The following is a 17,865-nucleotide window of genomic DNA, read 5'->3' on the forward strand; positions in this document are numbered from 1 at the left end:
GACACATAGAAGAAGGGAAAGAAAGATTTCAAGATCGAAATATTCCAGAACTTTGAAGTCTGGAGGTACAATCATTCTCTATAAGGCTCTCACGGCCACTCGCCATTGAAAAACACTGATTTGATATTCATCGCTAGTTATGCGTGTAATTATTTAGGGAAGGATGTTGGAAATAGGTAATAGAAAATCATCGACTCGATGAAGAGTCCGTCTTGGTAACCTCGACTGTCGTTACCATAGTCTTTGTGATACCACTTTGAAACTGGCCCCTATATCCTGCATTGCCAGCACTCTCATCACTTGACCTCCCCTCAATCTCTGTCTGCACTGTCGTCCTGTTCATCACCCCAGAAGGGCTGGCTATCCTATCTCGAAGCTCATACTCCTGTTGACCAATATTGATGGCCTTTTGACTGCTTGTCTCATCATCGCCCCTTTTACCACTAGACAAGACGTGCCAGTTCTTGCCACTACGCATGGTGCCGCTTCGTAGAGTACCGCGACCATAGTTTGTATTGCCTGTTGTTGGAGTCTTTTTGGAATTCTTGCCATAGGTGCTGCCAAGGAAGCTTCGGAACAGTGGCCGCAGACAGGGTAGACTGCCTGCGATGATACCGACGTTGAGCTCAACGCTGGTCCAGATTGTGATGTTGCGAGAGTCCCATAGCCAGTCACCGAGCTTGCCGTAGTTGGTGACATATCCAAGTTTGGTAAATGCAGCGGCACAGGCAAAGACACCAAGACTGAGAATGCCAATAAGGGTTACCCGTGTGCGGAAGTGCACGTTGAGTTTCCAAAGCATGGGTGTTGGGATGATGATAGCGAAGAGGAGATCAGTCAGGATATTAAACGCGGAGTTCGTGTACGAGAGGGATTGTAAAGTCTTTTGTGACCAGCATTTCGACGGCACGGTTGGATCCCAGAGGACACGAATGTCTGTACATTGAAAGATGACAGTCTACAGCACAAAGTATTAGCCATTTGAAGTGAAGGCCGTGGAAGATGCATGGCTTACAAAGAAACATCCAATAGTGTAGATGGACATGAAGATCATAATAGACAGAATCAACCATTTGTAGAACTTGGTAGACGCAATTCGAAGGAGGGCGCACCCGACGGACAATTTGACTATGCAGATTGCTATCAAGAAAATGGGCTGACTTATAAAGTTCAACTTCATTCCTATCATGTAGACATCTGGGTCAACATCGCCAATGTGCTTTCCACCGCCATAAGCAAGCTGTGCGAAGATTACACCTTGGCCTGCCCAGGATAGTGCAATGGTGAATATCATGAAGGCATCCTAAGCGCAGACGGTTAGAAAGATCCAGGACTTGGCATAGAAGAATTGAGAGTAAAAAGGGGAGAAAATAAACGAGATGAGGCATTGACGCAACTTACATCCCAGCCAAGATTGCGAATCATAAACAACCGCACGTAAACGCGAGCCAAAACAACAATGGTCGCCAATGTGATCACCAAGACCGTCGAAGCAAGAATATCGACGGCTCCATTCTCGTCGGGATTCGAAGGGAGCTTAACCTGAGGATCCATGGTGGCCGAGGGAAGGATGTACAAAGACCCAAGAACTTGGGACGATGGAGAAGGGGCGGGATAATAAGAAAAGAAACACGCATGAGAGAGGGGGCAGCCAGGGGGTTCCCTATCGATCCTTTACGTCGAGTGCACCACGTTTTCGGCAGGGTGTTTGACGAGCTAGAACACGAAATTTCCGCTGACCAGGAAATCAAGTCAAAGAGTATGCATATTGCCTCGGCTGCGAGTCCACTAGAAGCCATCTGTCATTGCTTTGACGCAGCTGAACTACCAAGTCTAACCCAAGATTCTACACATATTTCTGCTCTAAAGAAGACCCTTGCATTGCCACTGTGACTCCGACGTTCAGTTGTGTCATACGAGTTCCCTAACGGGGCGTCTGACCCTGGGCGGAGGCAACAGGCCTTACCAGGATTGGATTGATACATCTGCAGGTCGTCTGGATAAAGGACTTATGAAACGCTCAGGTCTCGCTCTTGTTCTGCATTCAGGTTATAGCCGAGGCTAATAGAGAAGGTCGAGGTAATATCCGTAGCGACCAATGCGGTGCAGGTCTTGGCGGCCCACCTGACGAGGAGAGCGAGGTTATCTCGACCTGAGTACGGATAGGGATACCTATATTATATGTGTGATATGCTGCATCTCTACTGCATGATCTTGCCTATTTGATCATGTACTCGGATGCAACTCCGCGATCGAAAATGGGTGGGTTGTCATCTCTTCTCCAAGTGAAACATCTGGGTGACATCGAGTGATTCGCGAGGGAGATCGACATAGCGATCAGCAACACTCTTTTACTAGTCAGTAATGCTAGTCTACTCGGAGAAAAGTAGTAGTCAAAACACGAATCTTTTGGTCCCGTCACTAACGGGAATGTCAATGTTCGTGTCCGAGAGATGTTATGGATCCAAAAACTCCACTCATCTAAGCACGGAACTGTTCCGGATCATCAACCCTAGTTGTTCCCGGCGTCAAAGCGTCAATCTGGCGCTCACGGTTCACCTACGCTATTACTCCAGCATCTTTATACTCTCCTGAAAATCCAGGGCTCTGGAATGTGACGAGTACGTCGGTCCCATGGCTTCAGCTGCAGGATCATGCATTTCGCGACACAAGACCTACCGTAGTAAGCACTCTATTCCCCTGAATTAAGAATCGTCCGGTGGCGTAGTTGGTTCCCCCCCTGCAATGTCAAAGCTAATGCAAACCCGCTGATGGGTCCCTAAATCGGATTAGATCTAAGCTATAACTTATCTGGCCGAACGAACCGAACCCCTCCGTCTCGGCAACGAGGTACGGGCTTTTACGAGTCCACAGAAAACTTCTCTTCTGCCGTTGGTTCTAGGGTCTTTAGTCAACGACCCTGCCTTCGCCTCGGGGTAATATTCCCATTAGAGGTGTAAGCGTACTCGCTCCAATTGACAAGCCCTAGTTCAAGATCCATGGGCTGGCCCTGAACTATTATGCGTGGTAATCCTTGACCTGGAAATGCAGGAGAAGGAGAAATGTCCAAGGGGATGATACAGTAGTATATAGCTCATCACATTTCTGCATCCAATGCACTCTTCACTCACTGGTCATTCAAGCCAAACACCGGTGCTGCAAAGAAGATCCCTGCCCTTTCTCTTCGTCCCTTCTTTCTCTTGTCTTGTCAAGGTTGCCATCATGCGTGCTGGTTTCATCTCCCTCCTGGCCCTCAACGCCGCTGGCGTTTTGGCTGCCCCGCAAGCCACCACTGTTGACTCGTCTGCACCCGAGGTCACCAACCTCGATCAGCTCGCTGATCTCGCTGCTGCGGCGTATGAGACTGCCCAGGACCTCGCTGGGGATAAGACCAAGCGTGCCAGCACCTGCAACTGGAGCAACGTCCGTGTTCGACGAGAATGGTAAGCTGCCCGTCTTTCTACAGCAGCATTTTCTCTAACATCTGCTACAGGGGCACCCTCTCAAAGAAAGAGAAGAAGTCTTACATCGACGCTGTCAAGTGTCTCCAGTCCAAGCCTTCCAAGTCTCCTGCGTCTTTCGCTGCTGGTGCCAAGACGCGTTTCGATGACTGGGTTGCTGTGCATCTTAACCAGACTCAGACGATCCACTACACTGGCAACTTCCTCACATGGCACCGATACTTCACTTGGCTGTACGAAGAGGCTCTTCGAAATGAGTGTGGCTACAAGGGAACTCAGCCTGTAAGTAAACTCACAATGCTACTGAACTGCTCTCGCTGATATTCTGGTAGTACTGGGACTGGTCTCTTACTGCCCTCAGCGGCCTCAACAAATCTCCTGTCTTCGATGGCAGTGACTTGTCGCTCTCTGGTGACGGTGAATTCATCCCTAACGAGCCCGATATCATTCTCGGTGCCTCAAGTGGTCTCCCCCCCGTCTACCTTGCCGCTGGCTCTGGCGGCGGCTGTGTCAAGTCCGGCCCTTTCAAGGACATGAAGGTGAATCTGGGCCCTGCCGCTCTTGACCTCCCCGGTGGTGGTGTCGCTGCCAACCCCAACCCTCTGGACTACAACCCTCGCTGCTTGAAGCGCGATCTCAGCGACTCCGTCAACAAGCGTTTCGCCAACGCTACATCTGTTCTTAACAACATCCTCAAGCCCAAGACTGTTCTGGACTTCCAGATGCAGATGCAGGGTGTTCCCGGCACTGGCGACATTGGTATCCATGGAGGTGGCCACTACTCTCTCGGTGGTGACCCCGGTCGAGATGTCTTCACTTCTCCCGGTGATCCTGCTTTCTACCTGCACCACTCTATGATTGATCGCGTCTGGTGGATCTGGCAGATGCTTAACCCCAAGGAGCGTGTCAACGGCAAGAATGCCGTGCAGGGCACAAATACTTTCCTCAACATGCCTCCCAGTGCTGATACTACACTTGAGGATTATGTCAACATTGGCTGGGTTGGACCTGAGCGACAGATCAAGGATCTGATGAGCACGCTTTCCGGACCATTTTGCTACGTCTACCTGTAGACAATAGCAGAATGGTATCATGTACATAGACATAGCACGTATTCGTCTTCATCCGCTAAGCGTTTTTATTGTTAGATAAATAGACTTTAATGCTGTCGATTGAGTTCTATCTGCCATCGTCTTCTGGGTTGCGTCATGACCCCAGTAGTTCATCCTCGTTTCCCTGAGATCTTCACCTGCATCTTCCGTAACACCAATACTACCATAGACGGGGGCTTGGGTCTCATACGGCTAACTTTGGAGAAGCACTAAGCAACAGGGTATGGTGGTATGATCGTGTAACCGTCTCTTGGCGCCCGGGTAAGCGTTCAAGCGAAGCTCGCCCAAGTTCCAGACCCACGGGTTCCCTCCGTTCCCCCTAATAAGCTCGCTTGCCGGGGCATCTTCCCCATGCAGTTCTCGGTGCAACCCTACACAATGTGTCGTCGAGAAAAGTACCAACTGATTCTTGGCACATGCTGTCATCCCCCAGCATTTGTGGTGTATCATGCCATTTACCATCCCGGAAGAGATCACGGGCTGATGCAACCCTTTCCCCGCGCAAACCTTGAAGGTGGTATTCGCTACCCCTGTGGCGTTCCCCTGCATTCAGCGAATGTTACCAAGCCGCCGTGGCTTTTACAACCTGGCCCTATATATGCCATCTTAATCATCGCCAAGTTCGGGCTCTGGGATTTGTTTTCTCGGAGGAATACTTCCTAGTTTCCTTTGTTCTCGGGTAAAATGGCCGGCTCGGCGTTATGCACCATTGCATGGATTTATACAATTTGCTGCTCGGAAATACCAAAGTCTATTCACCTTCTAACTCATCTAAGATCTACCATAATCATAAAATCCTCGCCCGCTCTTAACGCCCAAATTACCTTGATCCAAAAACTTCTGTAGATATTCTCGGGGTGCACTTGGGATGTTTCCTCTCGCATCTGCATAATGCTGCTCAATATCGAGAACAACATCCAAACCAACAACATCCATCTGCTCAAAGGGCCCTTTGGGTGTTTTTAGTACTCCTTTGAAAATATTGTCGATCTCTTCCGGTGTTGCAGCGCCTTCTGAGGCTGCGAGGAGGGCTTCTCTCTTGATGGCTGCCCATATTCTGGTGGAATTGAATTAGTTCCCGTCAAAGCGAATCTTTTGAGCGCTTACCTGTTGTAAATGTATCCCATTGATGGTGACTTTACATGAAACGGTGAGAACCCATGGGCTTTGCATTGCTCCATCATCAATGTGATATATGAAGAGTTGGTTGTTTCATGGCCCATGATCTCAATTTCTAATCTTTGTTAGCAACTTTCTTTGTAACCTGCCTTCCATATAATTCTTACCGGGTGTCTCAGGTGGCCAGTCTGAATCATCTTAGTCAGTATAGGTATTTTGCCAACTTCCGAACACTTACATGAATGGGCGCTTAGAAAACGACTCTCGTTTCTTAGGTTAAGACCCTTCAGTATCTCCGAACAGGAATAGCTACTCGAGTTTGAGGCAATGATAGTATCTCGTGGAGCTAGTGCATCAAGCTCTGAGATGACCTTCGTCTTGAGCTCGATTTGCTCAGGTACACACTTTTCAGTCAGCCTTTGGCCATTCATGATCGCAGACTTGCTTACCTCGACTACCAGCCAGGCAGCTTGAAGGGCCTCGCGCAAGCCTTCGGGAGAATGAGTGACGATTCTACCCCAAGAAGCATTTCTGCTGCTTGAACTTTGTCGAAACTCGTCAATGGCTTTTATGCTGGCTTGAAGTTGGGCTTCTTGGCCGTCAACCAGATGAACATCGTTTCCTCTACTCGACCACTGAGATATGGTTGTTAGTAAAGAACTTACGAAGGATAAGAGAATGACTGAGGCGACACATACCATGAACGCAAGGCGTCTTCCTTGAGTGCCCGCTCCGATCAAAGTGACGGACGTCCTTGGAGTTGATGTCAGAACCATATTGAAATATTAAGAGAATTAATTTGTTTGAAAGCTTGGATGTATCCTACTGAGGAGAAGGAGTTGAAATAGAAGCAAGGAAATAGATGCTCCAGCAGATCTTGCTCAGCAGCAAATGATCGTCATCACTTCGGATCCGATCCATGATACCTCAGAAACTCAGTTAGTGGGTGGCGAACATCTCCACTCCATTTCGACCATCGGATCCGAGACAAAATCAGGATAATTGTAACCGAAAATTGACTCTGAGGTCAGTGGCTTACTCGCTTGAGTTGGGGTAATTTGGTTATTACTTGTTCCACATCGCGGAAACTTATAGCGCCAAGTCCACGGGCTCGGTGTGATCCAACCCAACCACCTCCTGCAATGGTACATAGTATTTGAATCACTCGAATAAAGGGCTTGCACTTTAGGTCAGCCGATAGAAATGCTTGTTTATTAGACTAGAATACTAGGATGGACACTATCTTCATCAGTCGCCGTTGAGAACTTTGCTATCGCTGCCCGCACAGACTTTGAACTCTGCGGCAAATGCCTCAACGTCCTCTCCAACGTGGACAATAAACTCTGATAAGTTTCTTCGGTTATTTTTCCAATGCCAAAGTCGCGATCAATAGCTTTTCTCAATAACTGCACCCCAGCAACGGCATGATGTGGATATGGATCAATAGACACGATCGGTACTGTGAAAACCGCTTGCCTCCTACTCAGACTATCGCTCTCGATCAGATCGAGAGGTCGCTTTAATGTAAATGTGTTGTGCAAGCCGAATGCTAGAGTATTCATCACCGTGTTCTCGGCATCTATACATATGTCGGTTATGTCCGCTAGTAGATCTTGACGGTCCGTGGCTTCAATGATATCTACTAGCATGAGGATGCTGAGATGGTAGTGAAGCATAAGAGAAACCATAGAGGCAGTCAGCAAAGTTCATTCTTGCAGGGCCACTCAAACTTACACCATCGAAGCTTTGTCTGCTGCCCAAGAAAAGGCATGCGTTTATGGCATTCATCCAAAAGCGGGCGATAAATGATACCAAACTGTTTTACAGAGTCAACTACGGCCAGGTATGCTCTCCGAACTTCTGACTCGTCATGACCATCTCTCAGAGCTTCTTTAAAAATGGCAGTGACTTTCCATCCAAGGAGCTTCCAAGAGGCCCCGGCAGCAATGATTTGATTCGCCCTTTCATCTGTCATGTCTGAGCTACCTTGCTTCCACTGGCGGGCGTTCTCGTCAAACATCTTGGCACAGGTTTTGACGAGACGCCATGGGAGTTCAGATTCGAAGCCGAAGAGACCTGAAGATAGAAGGGAGCGACAGTTGAGAGTGAGAGATGCAGAGGTGTCAAATGTCAAAGCAGCCCAGTATACAGTACTCTCGGCGTTGATGAAGCCTGATGTTTCGATCGACTCTGGTGTTGTGACAATAGCTTGGGACTTGAGAGAGGGAGAAACTTTTGAACCGCTGAATTGAAGGTTTCTCTGACGTGCACGTAATGTTTGTATCTGCTGCAAGGCTGCATGAACACAAGCCTGACCGGAAATTCCATCTGCCTCCTCGTCCTCCGAGATACCTTCTGGTATCGGCGTTAGAGCGAACAGAAGCAGAGATAGCATTGACCTGTAGGCCGGCCTGTTGATGACACGTAGCATATCCCTTCGGGCATGCCTCCAGAGACTCTGGACAAGACTGCAGTGATCCTCGTTGGAATTTGGCTCTGGAGATGTAACAGGGAGCCATCGTGCTGCAAATGCTGAAATGGTGCTCTGGAGAGACTGTTCAATGTCTCTACTTCGACCGACTAGTTGGTTTTCTCCAGTATCTACTATGCACCCATCGAGATGGCGACAGAGGTCAGATATGCTGACGTATTTGTCTGCTAGATTGTGACCAAACCTGCTCATGTAAGTATAAGTGGTAGAGACTCTTGGCTGGTACGTACAAGAAGGGGCACGCATATCTCCCCATCCAGGAGCCAAAGACCGCCTCGAATCCTTCTCTGTACAGAGTATCGAGCCATCTAGAGTCCACATTTTCCATGCTGACGCTCTCGTCCGAATTCCTTATCGGACTGGGGCACCATGGCAAAGATGCCGACTCAGGCATTGCCGTTACGGTTGGGCTATCTCTGTAGGTATCATGGTCTAGGTCATTTGCAGGACTTGGATCAAAACCCGACTCATGGGAAGTATCCGTGACTCGACTGCCGCGTGTTGATGATGTGTCGCTTGTAGGCCGTGTCGTCCCTCGACGTGACCTGCGTTTCGTGCCTCCATTGTTTGTCTTGGCATTTTGTAGCCACTGTATGAGTCCTTAATCATCTGTTGGCGAATCTGGAACTATAGTTGCTTACCTTGAAGGTGCACGCGTGGTGACGGTTCCGACAGCGTGTACACGAAGAAGTCCCTTCGCTGCTCTGGGCGTCACAAGCCACACGCGATCTACGACACTCGTCGCAGCTGGAGAACTGAGTACGACGTGTAACAAGACCCGCTGGCATGTCGAATCCACTATAGTCTACAGGTGAGCGTTGCAGTGGTAGCAATTCGCGATCCAGGAGTGAATCTCGGATCCGGATGAAGTTTGTTGGGAATGAAAAGAGTCCACTTTATTTGGGAGCGAGAACAGGGAAGTCTTTCATCAGATGATGCGGGGTAGCGCAGATCCCCCAGTTCAGTTCAGTTCAGTTCAGCTTTAGTCTAGTATATGGGGTTGACATTCAAGGTTAGGACGTTTTCACGGGTCGATGGTCTTATTTCTTACCACATTGGAGATAACTTTTACAGTGCTCGATTGGTAAAAACGGGGAAAGGGTGAAATTACGGTTGAAAGCTTAATTTTGGAGAAACTCTTGTTCTGTGGTCTGGCTTGGTTTGTGACGGGCGCCGCCACATTCTGTTAGGTAACGCTGATCGCTGGCGAGAAAAAGGGAACCATGTGTTGACAGGGATCTTCGGAACCGATGCCATTGGCACTCACTCTTTGTTATGACGTACAAGTTTTTGCATTGTAGAAACCCATCTTGAGTGAAGAGCTGGAAGTTGAAACCACGAGAAATATACGATAACAATAGAGACACATGCATGATGACGAGCAATAGGATAGCATATCACCTGTAGTAGGAGATTGATCTGAAATTCGTAATCCACAATCGAACCATGACCAAGAATGACTCGCTCACTCGACACAACCATCGGATCCGGTTCCAATCATGACCTGTCTCTCAGTTCCTTATTCCAGATAAGCGTTTCCCGCCCTCTACCGTTAGCACTATTCCGCCCCCTCCCACGTCTCCATCTACCCCGTGCGTGCGTTCCTCGCAAGCCTCTTACGATCCCTTCACTCAAGATCAGCGACATTAGACATTGCGGGGAAATCATGGGGAAGACAAGGGTGATGCGACATACTTAAGTTCGCTGATCATCCCATCTTTTCTCGCCATTTCTTAAACAGAGACACAGACATTCTTCGTCGTCATCATGGCTTCTTATTCTACTCCCCCGAACGAGAAGGCTGAGGTCTTTGAGGCCGAAGCTGCTGGTAGACGACAGGTCGGTCGTATCGATGCCATGGCTACGGCACCTGGTACTACCCTCGAGTCGTTTTCTCATCTTGATGAGAAGAAGATTCTTCGCAAGGTTTGTTCTGGACACCAATATTTACCACCTCATTACTAAAGAAAGACTCTCAGATGGACATGCGATTGATCCCTATGCTCGCACTTCTTTACCTTCTCTCCTTTCTCGACCGTAAGTTTACCGCAGCACTTGCTATGATACCCAACTAATCATGTAATCGCAGGAGGAAATATCGGAAACGCAAAGATCGAGGGTCTTCAGGAAGATCTCAAAATGAGCCCAGACCAATACAACTGGTGTCTCACCGTCTTCTTCTTCACATACGCCGCCTTCGAAGTCCCGTCGAATCTCCTCCTCAAGAAACTCCGCCCAAGCGTTTGGCTCCCTACAATCATGATTGCTTGGGGTATTGTGATGACACTCATGGGAATTGTTCAGAACTACCATGGTCTTCTTATCGCGCGCATCTTTCTTGGTGTCACTGAGGCCGGCCTCTTCCCTGGTGTCGCTGTACGTCTACGTCATTTCTCCGATCTTCACTTGTAAACTAACCTGTTCTAAGTACTACCTCACAATGTGGTATTGCCGTCATGAAATCCAATTTCGACAGGCCCTCTTCTTCTCTGCCGCTTCCATCGCCGGTGCATTCAGCGGTCTTTTGGCCTTTGGCATCGCAAAGATGGACGGTGTTGGTGGCCTTGAAGGATGGCGATGGATCTTCATTCTCGAGGGAATAGTTACCGTTCTTGTTGCCATCTTTGCCTTCTGGGCACTTTACGACTTCCCCGAAACTGCAAGCTTCTTAACCGAAGAAGAGCGCGCTTTCGTCGTGTTCAGACTCAAGTATCAAGGCCAGCAAAAAGCTGCGGGACAGAGTCAGTCTCGGGTTGCGCAGGCTGATGAGTTCAAGTGGGAGTATGTCTGGGCAGCGTTTAAGGACTGGCAGATTTGGGTCAACATCTTTGTTTACTGGGGTGTAAGTCAAGATATGAGCTGCTGTGGCATGAGTACTGCTAACCGTGACAGATTGTCTGCCCACTCTACGGCATCAGCCTTTTCTTGCCTACCATCATTCGAAACCTTGGCTACAGCTCTAGCAAGGCCCAGCTTATGACTGTTCCTATTTACATCACTGCAGCTATCCTAGCTGTGATTGTCGCTTGGACATCAGACCGAGTTGGCAAAAGAAGTCCATTCATCGTGTCTTTCCTCTGCGTCATGGTTGTTGGCTTCACGATGCAAGTTACCCATAATTTCCCATTGCTCCAGTTCATGCTAACATTCCCAGGTGTATTTCTACCCACAACCCCAAGGTCGTGTACGCTGGTGTCTTCATCGCAGCCTGCGCCATCTATCCAGCGTTCCCAGGAGTTATCACTTGGTTGGCCAACAATCTGTCAGGAAGTTACAAACGCAGCGTTGGAATGGCCATTCAGATTGGAGTTGGAAATCTCGGCGGTGTAAGTGCAATTACTTTTCGGCAGCAAGGCTCTTCTCACTAACAAACATAGGCCATGGCGTCAAACTTTTACCGACAAAAGGATGGGCCTCGTTACATTTTAGGTCACGCCCTGGAACTGGGTTTCATTGGCGGGGGGATAATTGCGGCTCTTATCTTGATCTTCAGTTACAACCGCATCAACAAGAGCCGCGACAGGAGAATGGCAGCTGGTGAACACGAGACGATCTCTGAGGAGGAACTCTCCGCCAAGGGAGATAAGGCTGTAACCTGGCGATATATGCACTGAATGTACTTGGTTTAGCTGTGGATTCGATTACATAATGAGATTGAGCTGTATCGTTTGATGGCCTCAACTAGTTTGTCGATGATTGCTATGCAGAGCATAAGTGCTTCTATTGCCTTCACGATAAGAATGGAGACAGAGCCAAGTCAGTATAGTCTAACTTATGTTAGTTTAGACTCTCACTCCGCGCCCTTGGTCTAACTTTGCAGCCCCACCTAACCCCGCCTCGCTATCGTTCGTTGTCGTTGTCGTTGACGCCCCAAGTTTCATCCTTTGATACATAGATATTCAGAGAAAAGCCAATCCCTACCCGCCTTGAGTCAACCAACACACGTTTAGTCTCATTGTATCTTCAAAATGTCCCTCTATGCTCGACAACTCAACATCAATGACCTAGAGCGGTCACTGGCCGTTGAAACCGCCGCATTTCCTCCCGCCGAGGCAGCCACTCGTGAAAAGGTTGTGAGATTCATAACAGACAGACCCGAGGGTTGATTCTAACCTCGATCTAGATTGAGTATCGCCTAGCAGTCTGTCCTGAGATATGCATTGGCCTCTTTCTTCGAGCTGGTGCCAGCTTGCCGTCTCCCATTCCTCATGACATCCCATTTGTGGAGGACTCGACATCAAGCGACGATGTGCTTCTCTCACATGTCATCTCTACTAAAACGACCAACAAACCCGTCAAAGATGAAGACATGGACTACCCCCGCAACTGGAAAGAAGATCCCCAAGGTGAGTACGCCGTGGGTCACAACAAGAATGGACGAACCATTGCTCTCCATGCTCTTGCTGTCGCTCCCGATTATCAGAGGGTCGGGCTGGGCAAGGCCATTATGCGCGTCTATATCCAGAGAACAAAGTCACTCAATGCTGCGGATCGTATATCTATCTTGACGTATGACCGTCTTGTTCCGTACTACCAGAGACTCGGATTTGAGCACTATGGGAAGAGCGAGTCTGAATATGCTGGGGTGGCTTGGCATGATCTTGTGAGTGACATCAACAGCAAGAGCAGAAAGACTAATGCTAACTGGGATGTAGTCCTACATGCTATCTTCGCCTCTGTAAGAAATTCCTACCATAGTGATGATAGATGTGCCTCGGCGATGGACTCCCCGTTGAAGAGGCTCGCGTGGTCCAGAATACAAGAGCAGCAAATCCATTGTTCCATTTTGTGTCCAGCTACATACTTTCCACCAAGGCATCTTCGGTGAAGACCAAGCGACGAATGATAAACTGGACCGTGACATTTTCCCCAAATGGATACCAACGATGTATGTTGACTCATCACATCTCAAAGACGGCCTCGGTTGACCAAGTCAGCCGCCGTTGGCCGAGCTGGATTGAAATGTCTTCAATCTTCCCTAGCTCAATTCATGCACAGCACTCTGGCCGGTGGATGGGAGGCTTTCAGATTCTTGGCCTATCTCAATACTCATGGGTTCGCTGCAGAGCCGACCCTTCTTATCAGCTAGCCATTTGTCAGCGTCAAGATCCTCTACTCTGGGTTGGTAATCATACTGCAATAAATTTCGGCAGTGGCTAGTCCGACTTCTATCCGAAGGTCAAATTTGATCGGGACTTTGGGCTTTGGAGCCAGATGGAGTCTTGATAGGGCGTCTCCTGTCCCAGTCTTCTCAGGTACGCCAATATGCGACAGATTCACTCTGAGTACCGAATGGACGCGGCAGTTATCTGTGTGTGTTAGTATCTGCCGTGCGTCATCAGAGGTCCGAGGCTGGCCTCCAAGAGTCAATCGGTCGATGTCGCTCTCGAAGCTATGGAGAATCGCCAGCTCCCAGGTCCGCTTGTCGGACGGCAAATCCGCACTGAAATACGCTGTTTGTTCATGGAGGGTAACTCTGTCCGGGACAAGTTCCCCCTTGTATTGTCATGTCAGCAAAGGCAGTTCGATGACATCAATCTCAATGGTGGAATTTTACCTTGACGAGAACCCACTCCACTTCCCCCCCCGGGCTTCTGGCCCTTGGGAGCGCGCAGAAATGCTCGCTTCATGAAACTGCGGAAGCGACTCTTCTTAATTTCACCTGTCAATGACTGTGACGCCACGCCTATTGAGACTCGGTTAAAGCGTCGTGGGAAGAGCTCTGGGTTACGGCCCGCGTTGTGGACCAGGCCCATGCAAACAGCAAGTCGAGGAGCAGCTGACATGACGAGTTTGGGTTTCTCTGCAGGCTTAAACGGCAATTCTTGAATAAATTTTTCAACCTTTCCTTGAACGTAGCGGGAGCTTCCAAGCCCACCAGCCAGCACAATGTAGCCCTGCGTAATTAGAGACAACTCTCATTCACGGATGTCTGGATTGTTTCGGGACTTACGAGGTGGTTATCTGAGTTGGTCCCGCTGTCTGTCACGAATGCTCTGATAAAACGCCGAATCTCCTCATTGATTACATCAATCTGGCGGTTGAACAAAGAACCAAGATATTCACTAAACCCAATGAGAAACACATCTCTTTTGGTATGGAAGGAGCTTACCCAGTTAGAACAAAGGTAGCAGGCGGGGGAGAGTCCTTTGAGTCATGTCGAGCGCTGTTCTTGAAGGGAATATCGAATTTCAAGTCTTCAAATGTATCGGGGTCAAATGCGTGTTTTGTCTCGAGGAAAAGGTTGCTGTTTCGCATGTCCAAGCTAACATGCTCGATGTCTCCTACCAAAGAATCACGCTTGTCCTGAAGATAGGTCATCACCATTTCCTCAAAGCCTCGGTCGATGTAAGTGGAGCCAGTTTTACAGGCTAAAAGAGTTAGCTCATAACTCACGGAGAGACAGAGAGAGACAGAGAGAGAGAGAGAGAGAGAGAGAGAGAGAGAGGACTACATGTTGGCGCTGCTAGTTCCATAGCTTGGGGCGGTTTTTCATAACTATCGTCCATCTTCAATAGGCAGAAGTCCTTCACAGGTTAGCGCCAGAAATATCGCAACATATTTAGGGGCAAACTTGCAGTAGTTCCCCCGCCAGCATCTACGATCAAGACATTTTCACCGTTCTGTAAGACAAATATGAGTTTGTGGTTTTCCTGAAGGCTTGAAGCTCACTAACCTTGAGTTTGTAATCCGAATTTGGTACGCAAATCTCATATGCAGCAACCGCTTGCGGCTCTGTCATGGCGACTCTAACGCTGTGAACGCCCTCCTTTTCGAAGCCAGATTCACGAATGAGTTGTGTGAAATCATGGACAACAGCCGGGTCCCATAAGGCGGGCACACTGAAGAGGAATAGAACTCTGGTCTCTTCGAACTGTTTGCCTCCCAGAAAAGCGGGAGTAAACCGCTGTGTGCTAAGTTCGCGAAACAAACAGGTAAGGAAGTCTCTGTACATCCTTTCCACCTCAACCTGGTCAGCATCAACTTCTCCAAGGTCGAGTTTAAACCCTTCTTTTAGTTTAAGATGCTCGGTAGAGTCGTCGGGGACCTCCATCCCCCATCCAACGAGCTTCGGCGGCTGATAGTGGACATTGTAATAGAGTCGCGTGGGCGTCTTTAGAACCTTTTCATCGATACCCCATCCCAGGGCAGTCACTTTAGCATAACCTTTACGTCTGTATGCAACACCGGTACCTGTTAATGGGGTCAGAAGCCCACATTATCGCTGTGGTTATTCAGACTTTTAGGGTGGACCAGATTACATACCGGTCATTCCAACGTCGATCCCAACAACAAGATCTTCTGCCATAATTCCGGCTTATTTGTCTATTTTGGCTGAGGAATATTGAAGATGAAGCGAGAAGGAGGAAGAGAAACTATCAATGTCCTCTACCACAATTGAGGGGGACAGTGAAATGCTTGACGCGGTATTGCGCGTTCTACACCGCCGCTGAGTGAAGGAATACACAGTTTCAAGCAGCATGCCGTCCCATCCCGTCCCGTTCCTCCTACCATCACACCCACTTTCATTTGCCGCTCTTGTTGAGAAGGTATCACAAATGAGTTATTACGGGGGCTGTGCGTGCCAATTTGCCTGGAGTGTCACAACGGCAATAGACTTAAGCCCGAGAGGGTCAGCTGGCCCTGGCCCTGGCCCTGGCTCACGCCCAAGCTCACGCCAAGCCAGCCACATTGCTCCACCAACTGAGACGACTCCTTTGACCAAAACAAGTTTGCTCAGGCACGGGGTAATCATTCTTGAGCTAGCTAGTGGGATATTGTTGTTGGTCCCTTAAGCCGGACTTGAGTACCCAAATGTCAGTTCCATTTACGACCGCCCATCCCTCTCTTCACTTGGGTTTCTCAACTCTCCTCTTCTTTCATCTTTTTTCAACCGCAGGAGCAACTCCATTCAATTCATACTGAGATATCCCATCAGGTGTCCCTACAGCTATGAGTTATTCGTTCGTTGAGTCGTTCTTTATCGGCTGGGCTGTTGGGGTCTGCACGATTTCCCTCGTCGTCGCAATCATCGTTCTAGCTTTGCGGGGGACTGTACGTGGAGCTTCTTTCTTCTCCTGGCTAAGCAAAAGTCGCAACCCCGATGTTGCTGAAACCTCTGCCGAACAGAAAACTGCAGCTACGAATGCTCCGGCTCCTCAGCAAGTCCCAGAGAGCCAGGTTATCCGCAGTCCGATGAATCCAAATCCTATTACCGAGCCACACAGGGAGTTGGCTCACCGTATCATACCTGTCTGGGGCCCCAAAGAAATCGACCAGAATGTTGGATTCGAGTGCTTGGTCGAAAACTTTTGCAGTAATCTTATTTATGGCCACGGAAATGTCTATACCGTGTCAGTGCCAACCATCGAGAGATCCTTATTCAATGACGATGAACTAGTCCGCCTTGCCGGTAATCCTCCCGAAGGTGACACGTGGTCAGAGTTGATATGCGATCGAGATACTCGATACTACGCCATATGGAACTTTCTCGTCCGACTGCTCTACAGACGAATGGATCCAGACTGCGATGTTGAAGAATGTCTGTTGCCGCCTGAAGTCTCAACATGCCTTCAGTTCATCCCTGAGCGACAATTCGCTCACAGTAAGTTTAATATTAATATCGCTGCTGCGGTGGACTTTACTGACATAATCTCAGGGGAGGACTGTATCTCGGTCTGGAGAGAGATTCTGTTTATGATGCTCATGGGTCGGTACAGAATGATATACCAACCCGCGACCGGTCTCGATAAAAATGACCCGCGGCAAGAGAGGATTCGCCCTATGGTTTCTGAAGTCGCCGACGCCCTGAATGTGGAGCTCCTAGATGCTCGTGGCCGTTCGGCTGCTGACTTGGAAAGGATTTTGACAGGCATATTCGGTATCGCAGCAAACTGTGCTCTTATCTTCTTCGGGCAACCCTCTGTGTGGGAAGCCAACTGGGATTTAGACCAAGGTCGCCTCGTTGCTCCTAGGATCAGGTTCATGTGGAATGGCCAGGTCAAATGGACCAGGCCTGCTACCGTGTACAACGGCCCCCCGGGGGCTCGCATCCTGGAGCGTTAGATTCTGCTATGTCCTAAACCTAACTATAGAGGCCGACTCTAGACGCGTGAGGAGTTTCGAGCTTTAATTGCTGCAGAGAGAGCTTAGTGGAGGCGTGGCCAAAACCGAGAGCTTATATTACCACAGAGAACTTAGTACTTGTGATATCTGATGCAACAGTGTGTATTTGGCGTTTTATTTGAGAACCAATTTATCCCCTTTGTAAAAGAATTGAAGTGTAACAAAAAATCCACTCGTTTCCGCGTGTCAAGTAGCATGGAGAGCAGTCGCCAAAGACTTGGAGCAAGCATTACCGCCTGCAGCCTTTGACTGGACACGGAGTCAAGGAGCTGTACGCCACGCACCTCCTTCATGCAACAGCGTACGGTTTAATTTGCATGCCTTAGCTGGCGTTGTTACGTGTTAGTTGCCGTTGGCAACTGTCATGTGGCAAAGACGTGTTGTACCAAGCTCTGTGAGTGTCGTACAAGCGAGGGGGCTGGGCTTAAGATGAAGGACTTTGAAACGCGCGCTCAATTATCGGCAACATTTGTGTATGCTGATTGCGGTCGCAAAACATATTCGATAAATTACAGTATCCGTAAATGACTCCACCTCCTCCGTCAACGCTGCAATA

At 48.9% G+C, this 17,865-nt stretch overlaps 8 protein-coding genes across 8 annotated transcripts; 4 read left to right on the top strand and 4 right to left on the bottom strand.

The window, feature by feature from the left end:
* Nucleotides 1-187: 187 nt before the first annotated feature.
* FTJAE_7825 (uncharacterized protein) lies at nucleotides 188-1,554 on the bottom strand (the record flags this gene model as incomplete). The annotated part of the gene is made up of 3 exons (XM_037354578.1): nucleotides 188-958; nucleotides 1,016-1,303; nucleotides 1,402-1,554. 3 exons carry the CDS (start codon nucleotides 1,552-1,554, stop codon nucleotides 188-190), a joined length of 1,212 nt encoding a protein of 403 aa, XP_037205081.1.
* Nucleotides 1,555-3,222: 1,668 nt separating this feature from the next.
* Nucleotides 3,223-4,534, top strand: FTJAE_7826 (monophenol monooxygenase (tyrosinase); the record flags this gene model as incomplete). Its single annotated transcript, XM_037354579.1, has 3 exons — nucleotides 3,223-3,443; nucleotides 3,494-3,743; nucleotides 3,794-4,534. 3 exons carry the CDS (start codon nucleotides 3,223-3,225, stop codon nucleotides 4,532-4,534), a joined length of 1,212 nt encoding a protein of 403 aa, XP_037205082.1.
* Nucleotides 4,535-5,344: 810 nt separating this feature from the next.
* FTJAE_7827 (3-hydroxyacyl dehydrogenase) lies at nucleotides 5,345-6,468 on the bottom strand (the record flags this gene model as incomplete). The annotated part of the gene is made up of 5 exons (XM_037354580.1): nucleotides 5,345-5,630; nucleotides 5,681-5,807; nucleotides 5,860-5,880; nucleotides 5,931-6,327; nucleotides 6,391-6,468. The coding sequence occupies 5 exons, from the start codon at nucleotides 6,466-6,468 to the stop codon at nucleotides 5,345-5,347; spliced, it is 909 nt and encodes a 302-aa protein (XP_037205083.1).
* A 472-nt stretch (nucleotides 6,469-6,940) lies between these two features.
* On the bottom strand, nucleotides 6,941-8,511 carry FTJAE_7828 (3-hydroxybutyryl dehydrogenase; the record flags this gene model as incomplete). The annotated part of the gene is made up of 4 exons (XM_037354581.1): nucleotides 6,941-7,035; nucleotides 7,176-7,271; nucleotides 7,427-8,367; nucleotides 8,414-8,511. The coding sequence occupies 4 exons, from the start codon at nucleotides 8,509-8,511 to the stop codon at nucleotides 6,941-6,943; spliced, it is 1,230 nt and encodes a 409-aa protein (XP_037205084.1).
* A 1,439-nt stretch (nucleotides 8,512-9,950) lies between these two features.
* Nucleotides 9,951-11,797, top strand: FTJAE_7829 (uncharacterized protein; the record flags this gene model as incomplete). Its single annotated transcript, XM_037354582.1, has 7 exons — nucleotides 9,951-10,109; nucleotides 10,163-10,220; nucleotides 10,273-10,559; nucleotides 10,660-11,025; nucleotides 11,076-11,251; nucleotides 11,338-11,509; nucleotides 11,561-11,797. The coding sequence occupies 7 exons, from the start codon at nucleotides 9,951-9,953 to the stop codon at nucleotides 11,795-11,797; spliced, it is 1,455 nt and encodes a 484-aa protein (XP_037205085.1).
* Nucleotides 11,798-12,151: 354 nt separating this feature from the next.
* Nucleotides 12,152-12,865, top strand: FTJAE_7830 (polyamine n-acetyltransferase 1; the record flags this gene model as incomplete). Its single annotated transcript, XM_037354584.1, has 3 exons — nucleotides 12,152-12,256; nucleotides 12,307-12,786; nucleotides 12,839-12,865. The coding sequence occupies 3 exons, from the start codon at nucleotides 12,152-12,154 to the stop codon at nucleotides 12,863-12,865; spliced, it is 612 nt and encodes a 203-aa protein (XP_037205086.1).
* A 296-nt stretch (nucleotides 12,866-13,161) lies between these two features.
* FTJAE_7831 (uncharacterized protein) lies at nucleotides 13,162-15,492 on the bottom strand (the record flags this gene model as incomplete). Its single annotated transcript, XM_037354585.1, has 7 exons — nucleotides 13,162-13,268; nucleotides 13,319-13,679; nucleotides 13,757-14,080; nucleotides 14,137-14,248; nucleotides 14,296-14,554; nucleotides 14,856-15,377; nucleotides 15,450-15,492. 7 exons carry the CDS (start codon nucleotides 15,490-15,492, stop codon nucleotides 13,162-13,164), a joined length of 1,728 nt encoding a protein of 575 aa, XP_037205087.1.
* A 644-nt stretch (nucleotides 15,493-16,136) lies between these two features.
* Nucleotides 16,137-17,249, top strand: FTJAE_7832 (uncharacterized protein; the record flags this gene model as incomplete). Its single annotated transcript, XM_037354586.1, has 2 exons — nucleotides 16,137-16,788; nucleotides 16,843-17,249. 2 exons carry the CDS (start codon nucleotides 16,137-16,139, stop codon nucleotides 17,247-17,249), a joined length of 1,059 nt encoding a protein of 352 aa, XP_037205088.1.
* Nucleotides 17,250-17,865: the final 616 nt, after the last annotated feature.

This window comes from Fusarium tjaetaba, assembly GCF_013396195.1.
Source record: "Fusarium tjaetaba strain NRRL 66243 chromosome Unknown NRRL66243_c0000159, whole genome shotgun sequence".
Taxonomy (NCBI): domain Eukaryota; kingdom Fungi; phylum Ascomycota; class Sordariomycetes; order Hypocreales; family Nectriaceae; genus Fusarium; species Fusarium tjaetaba.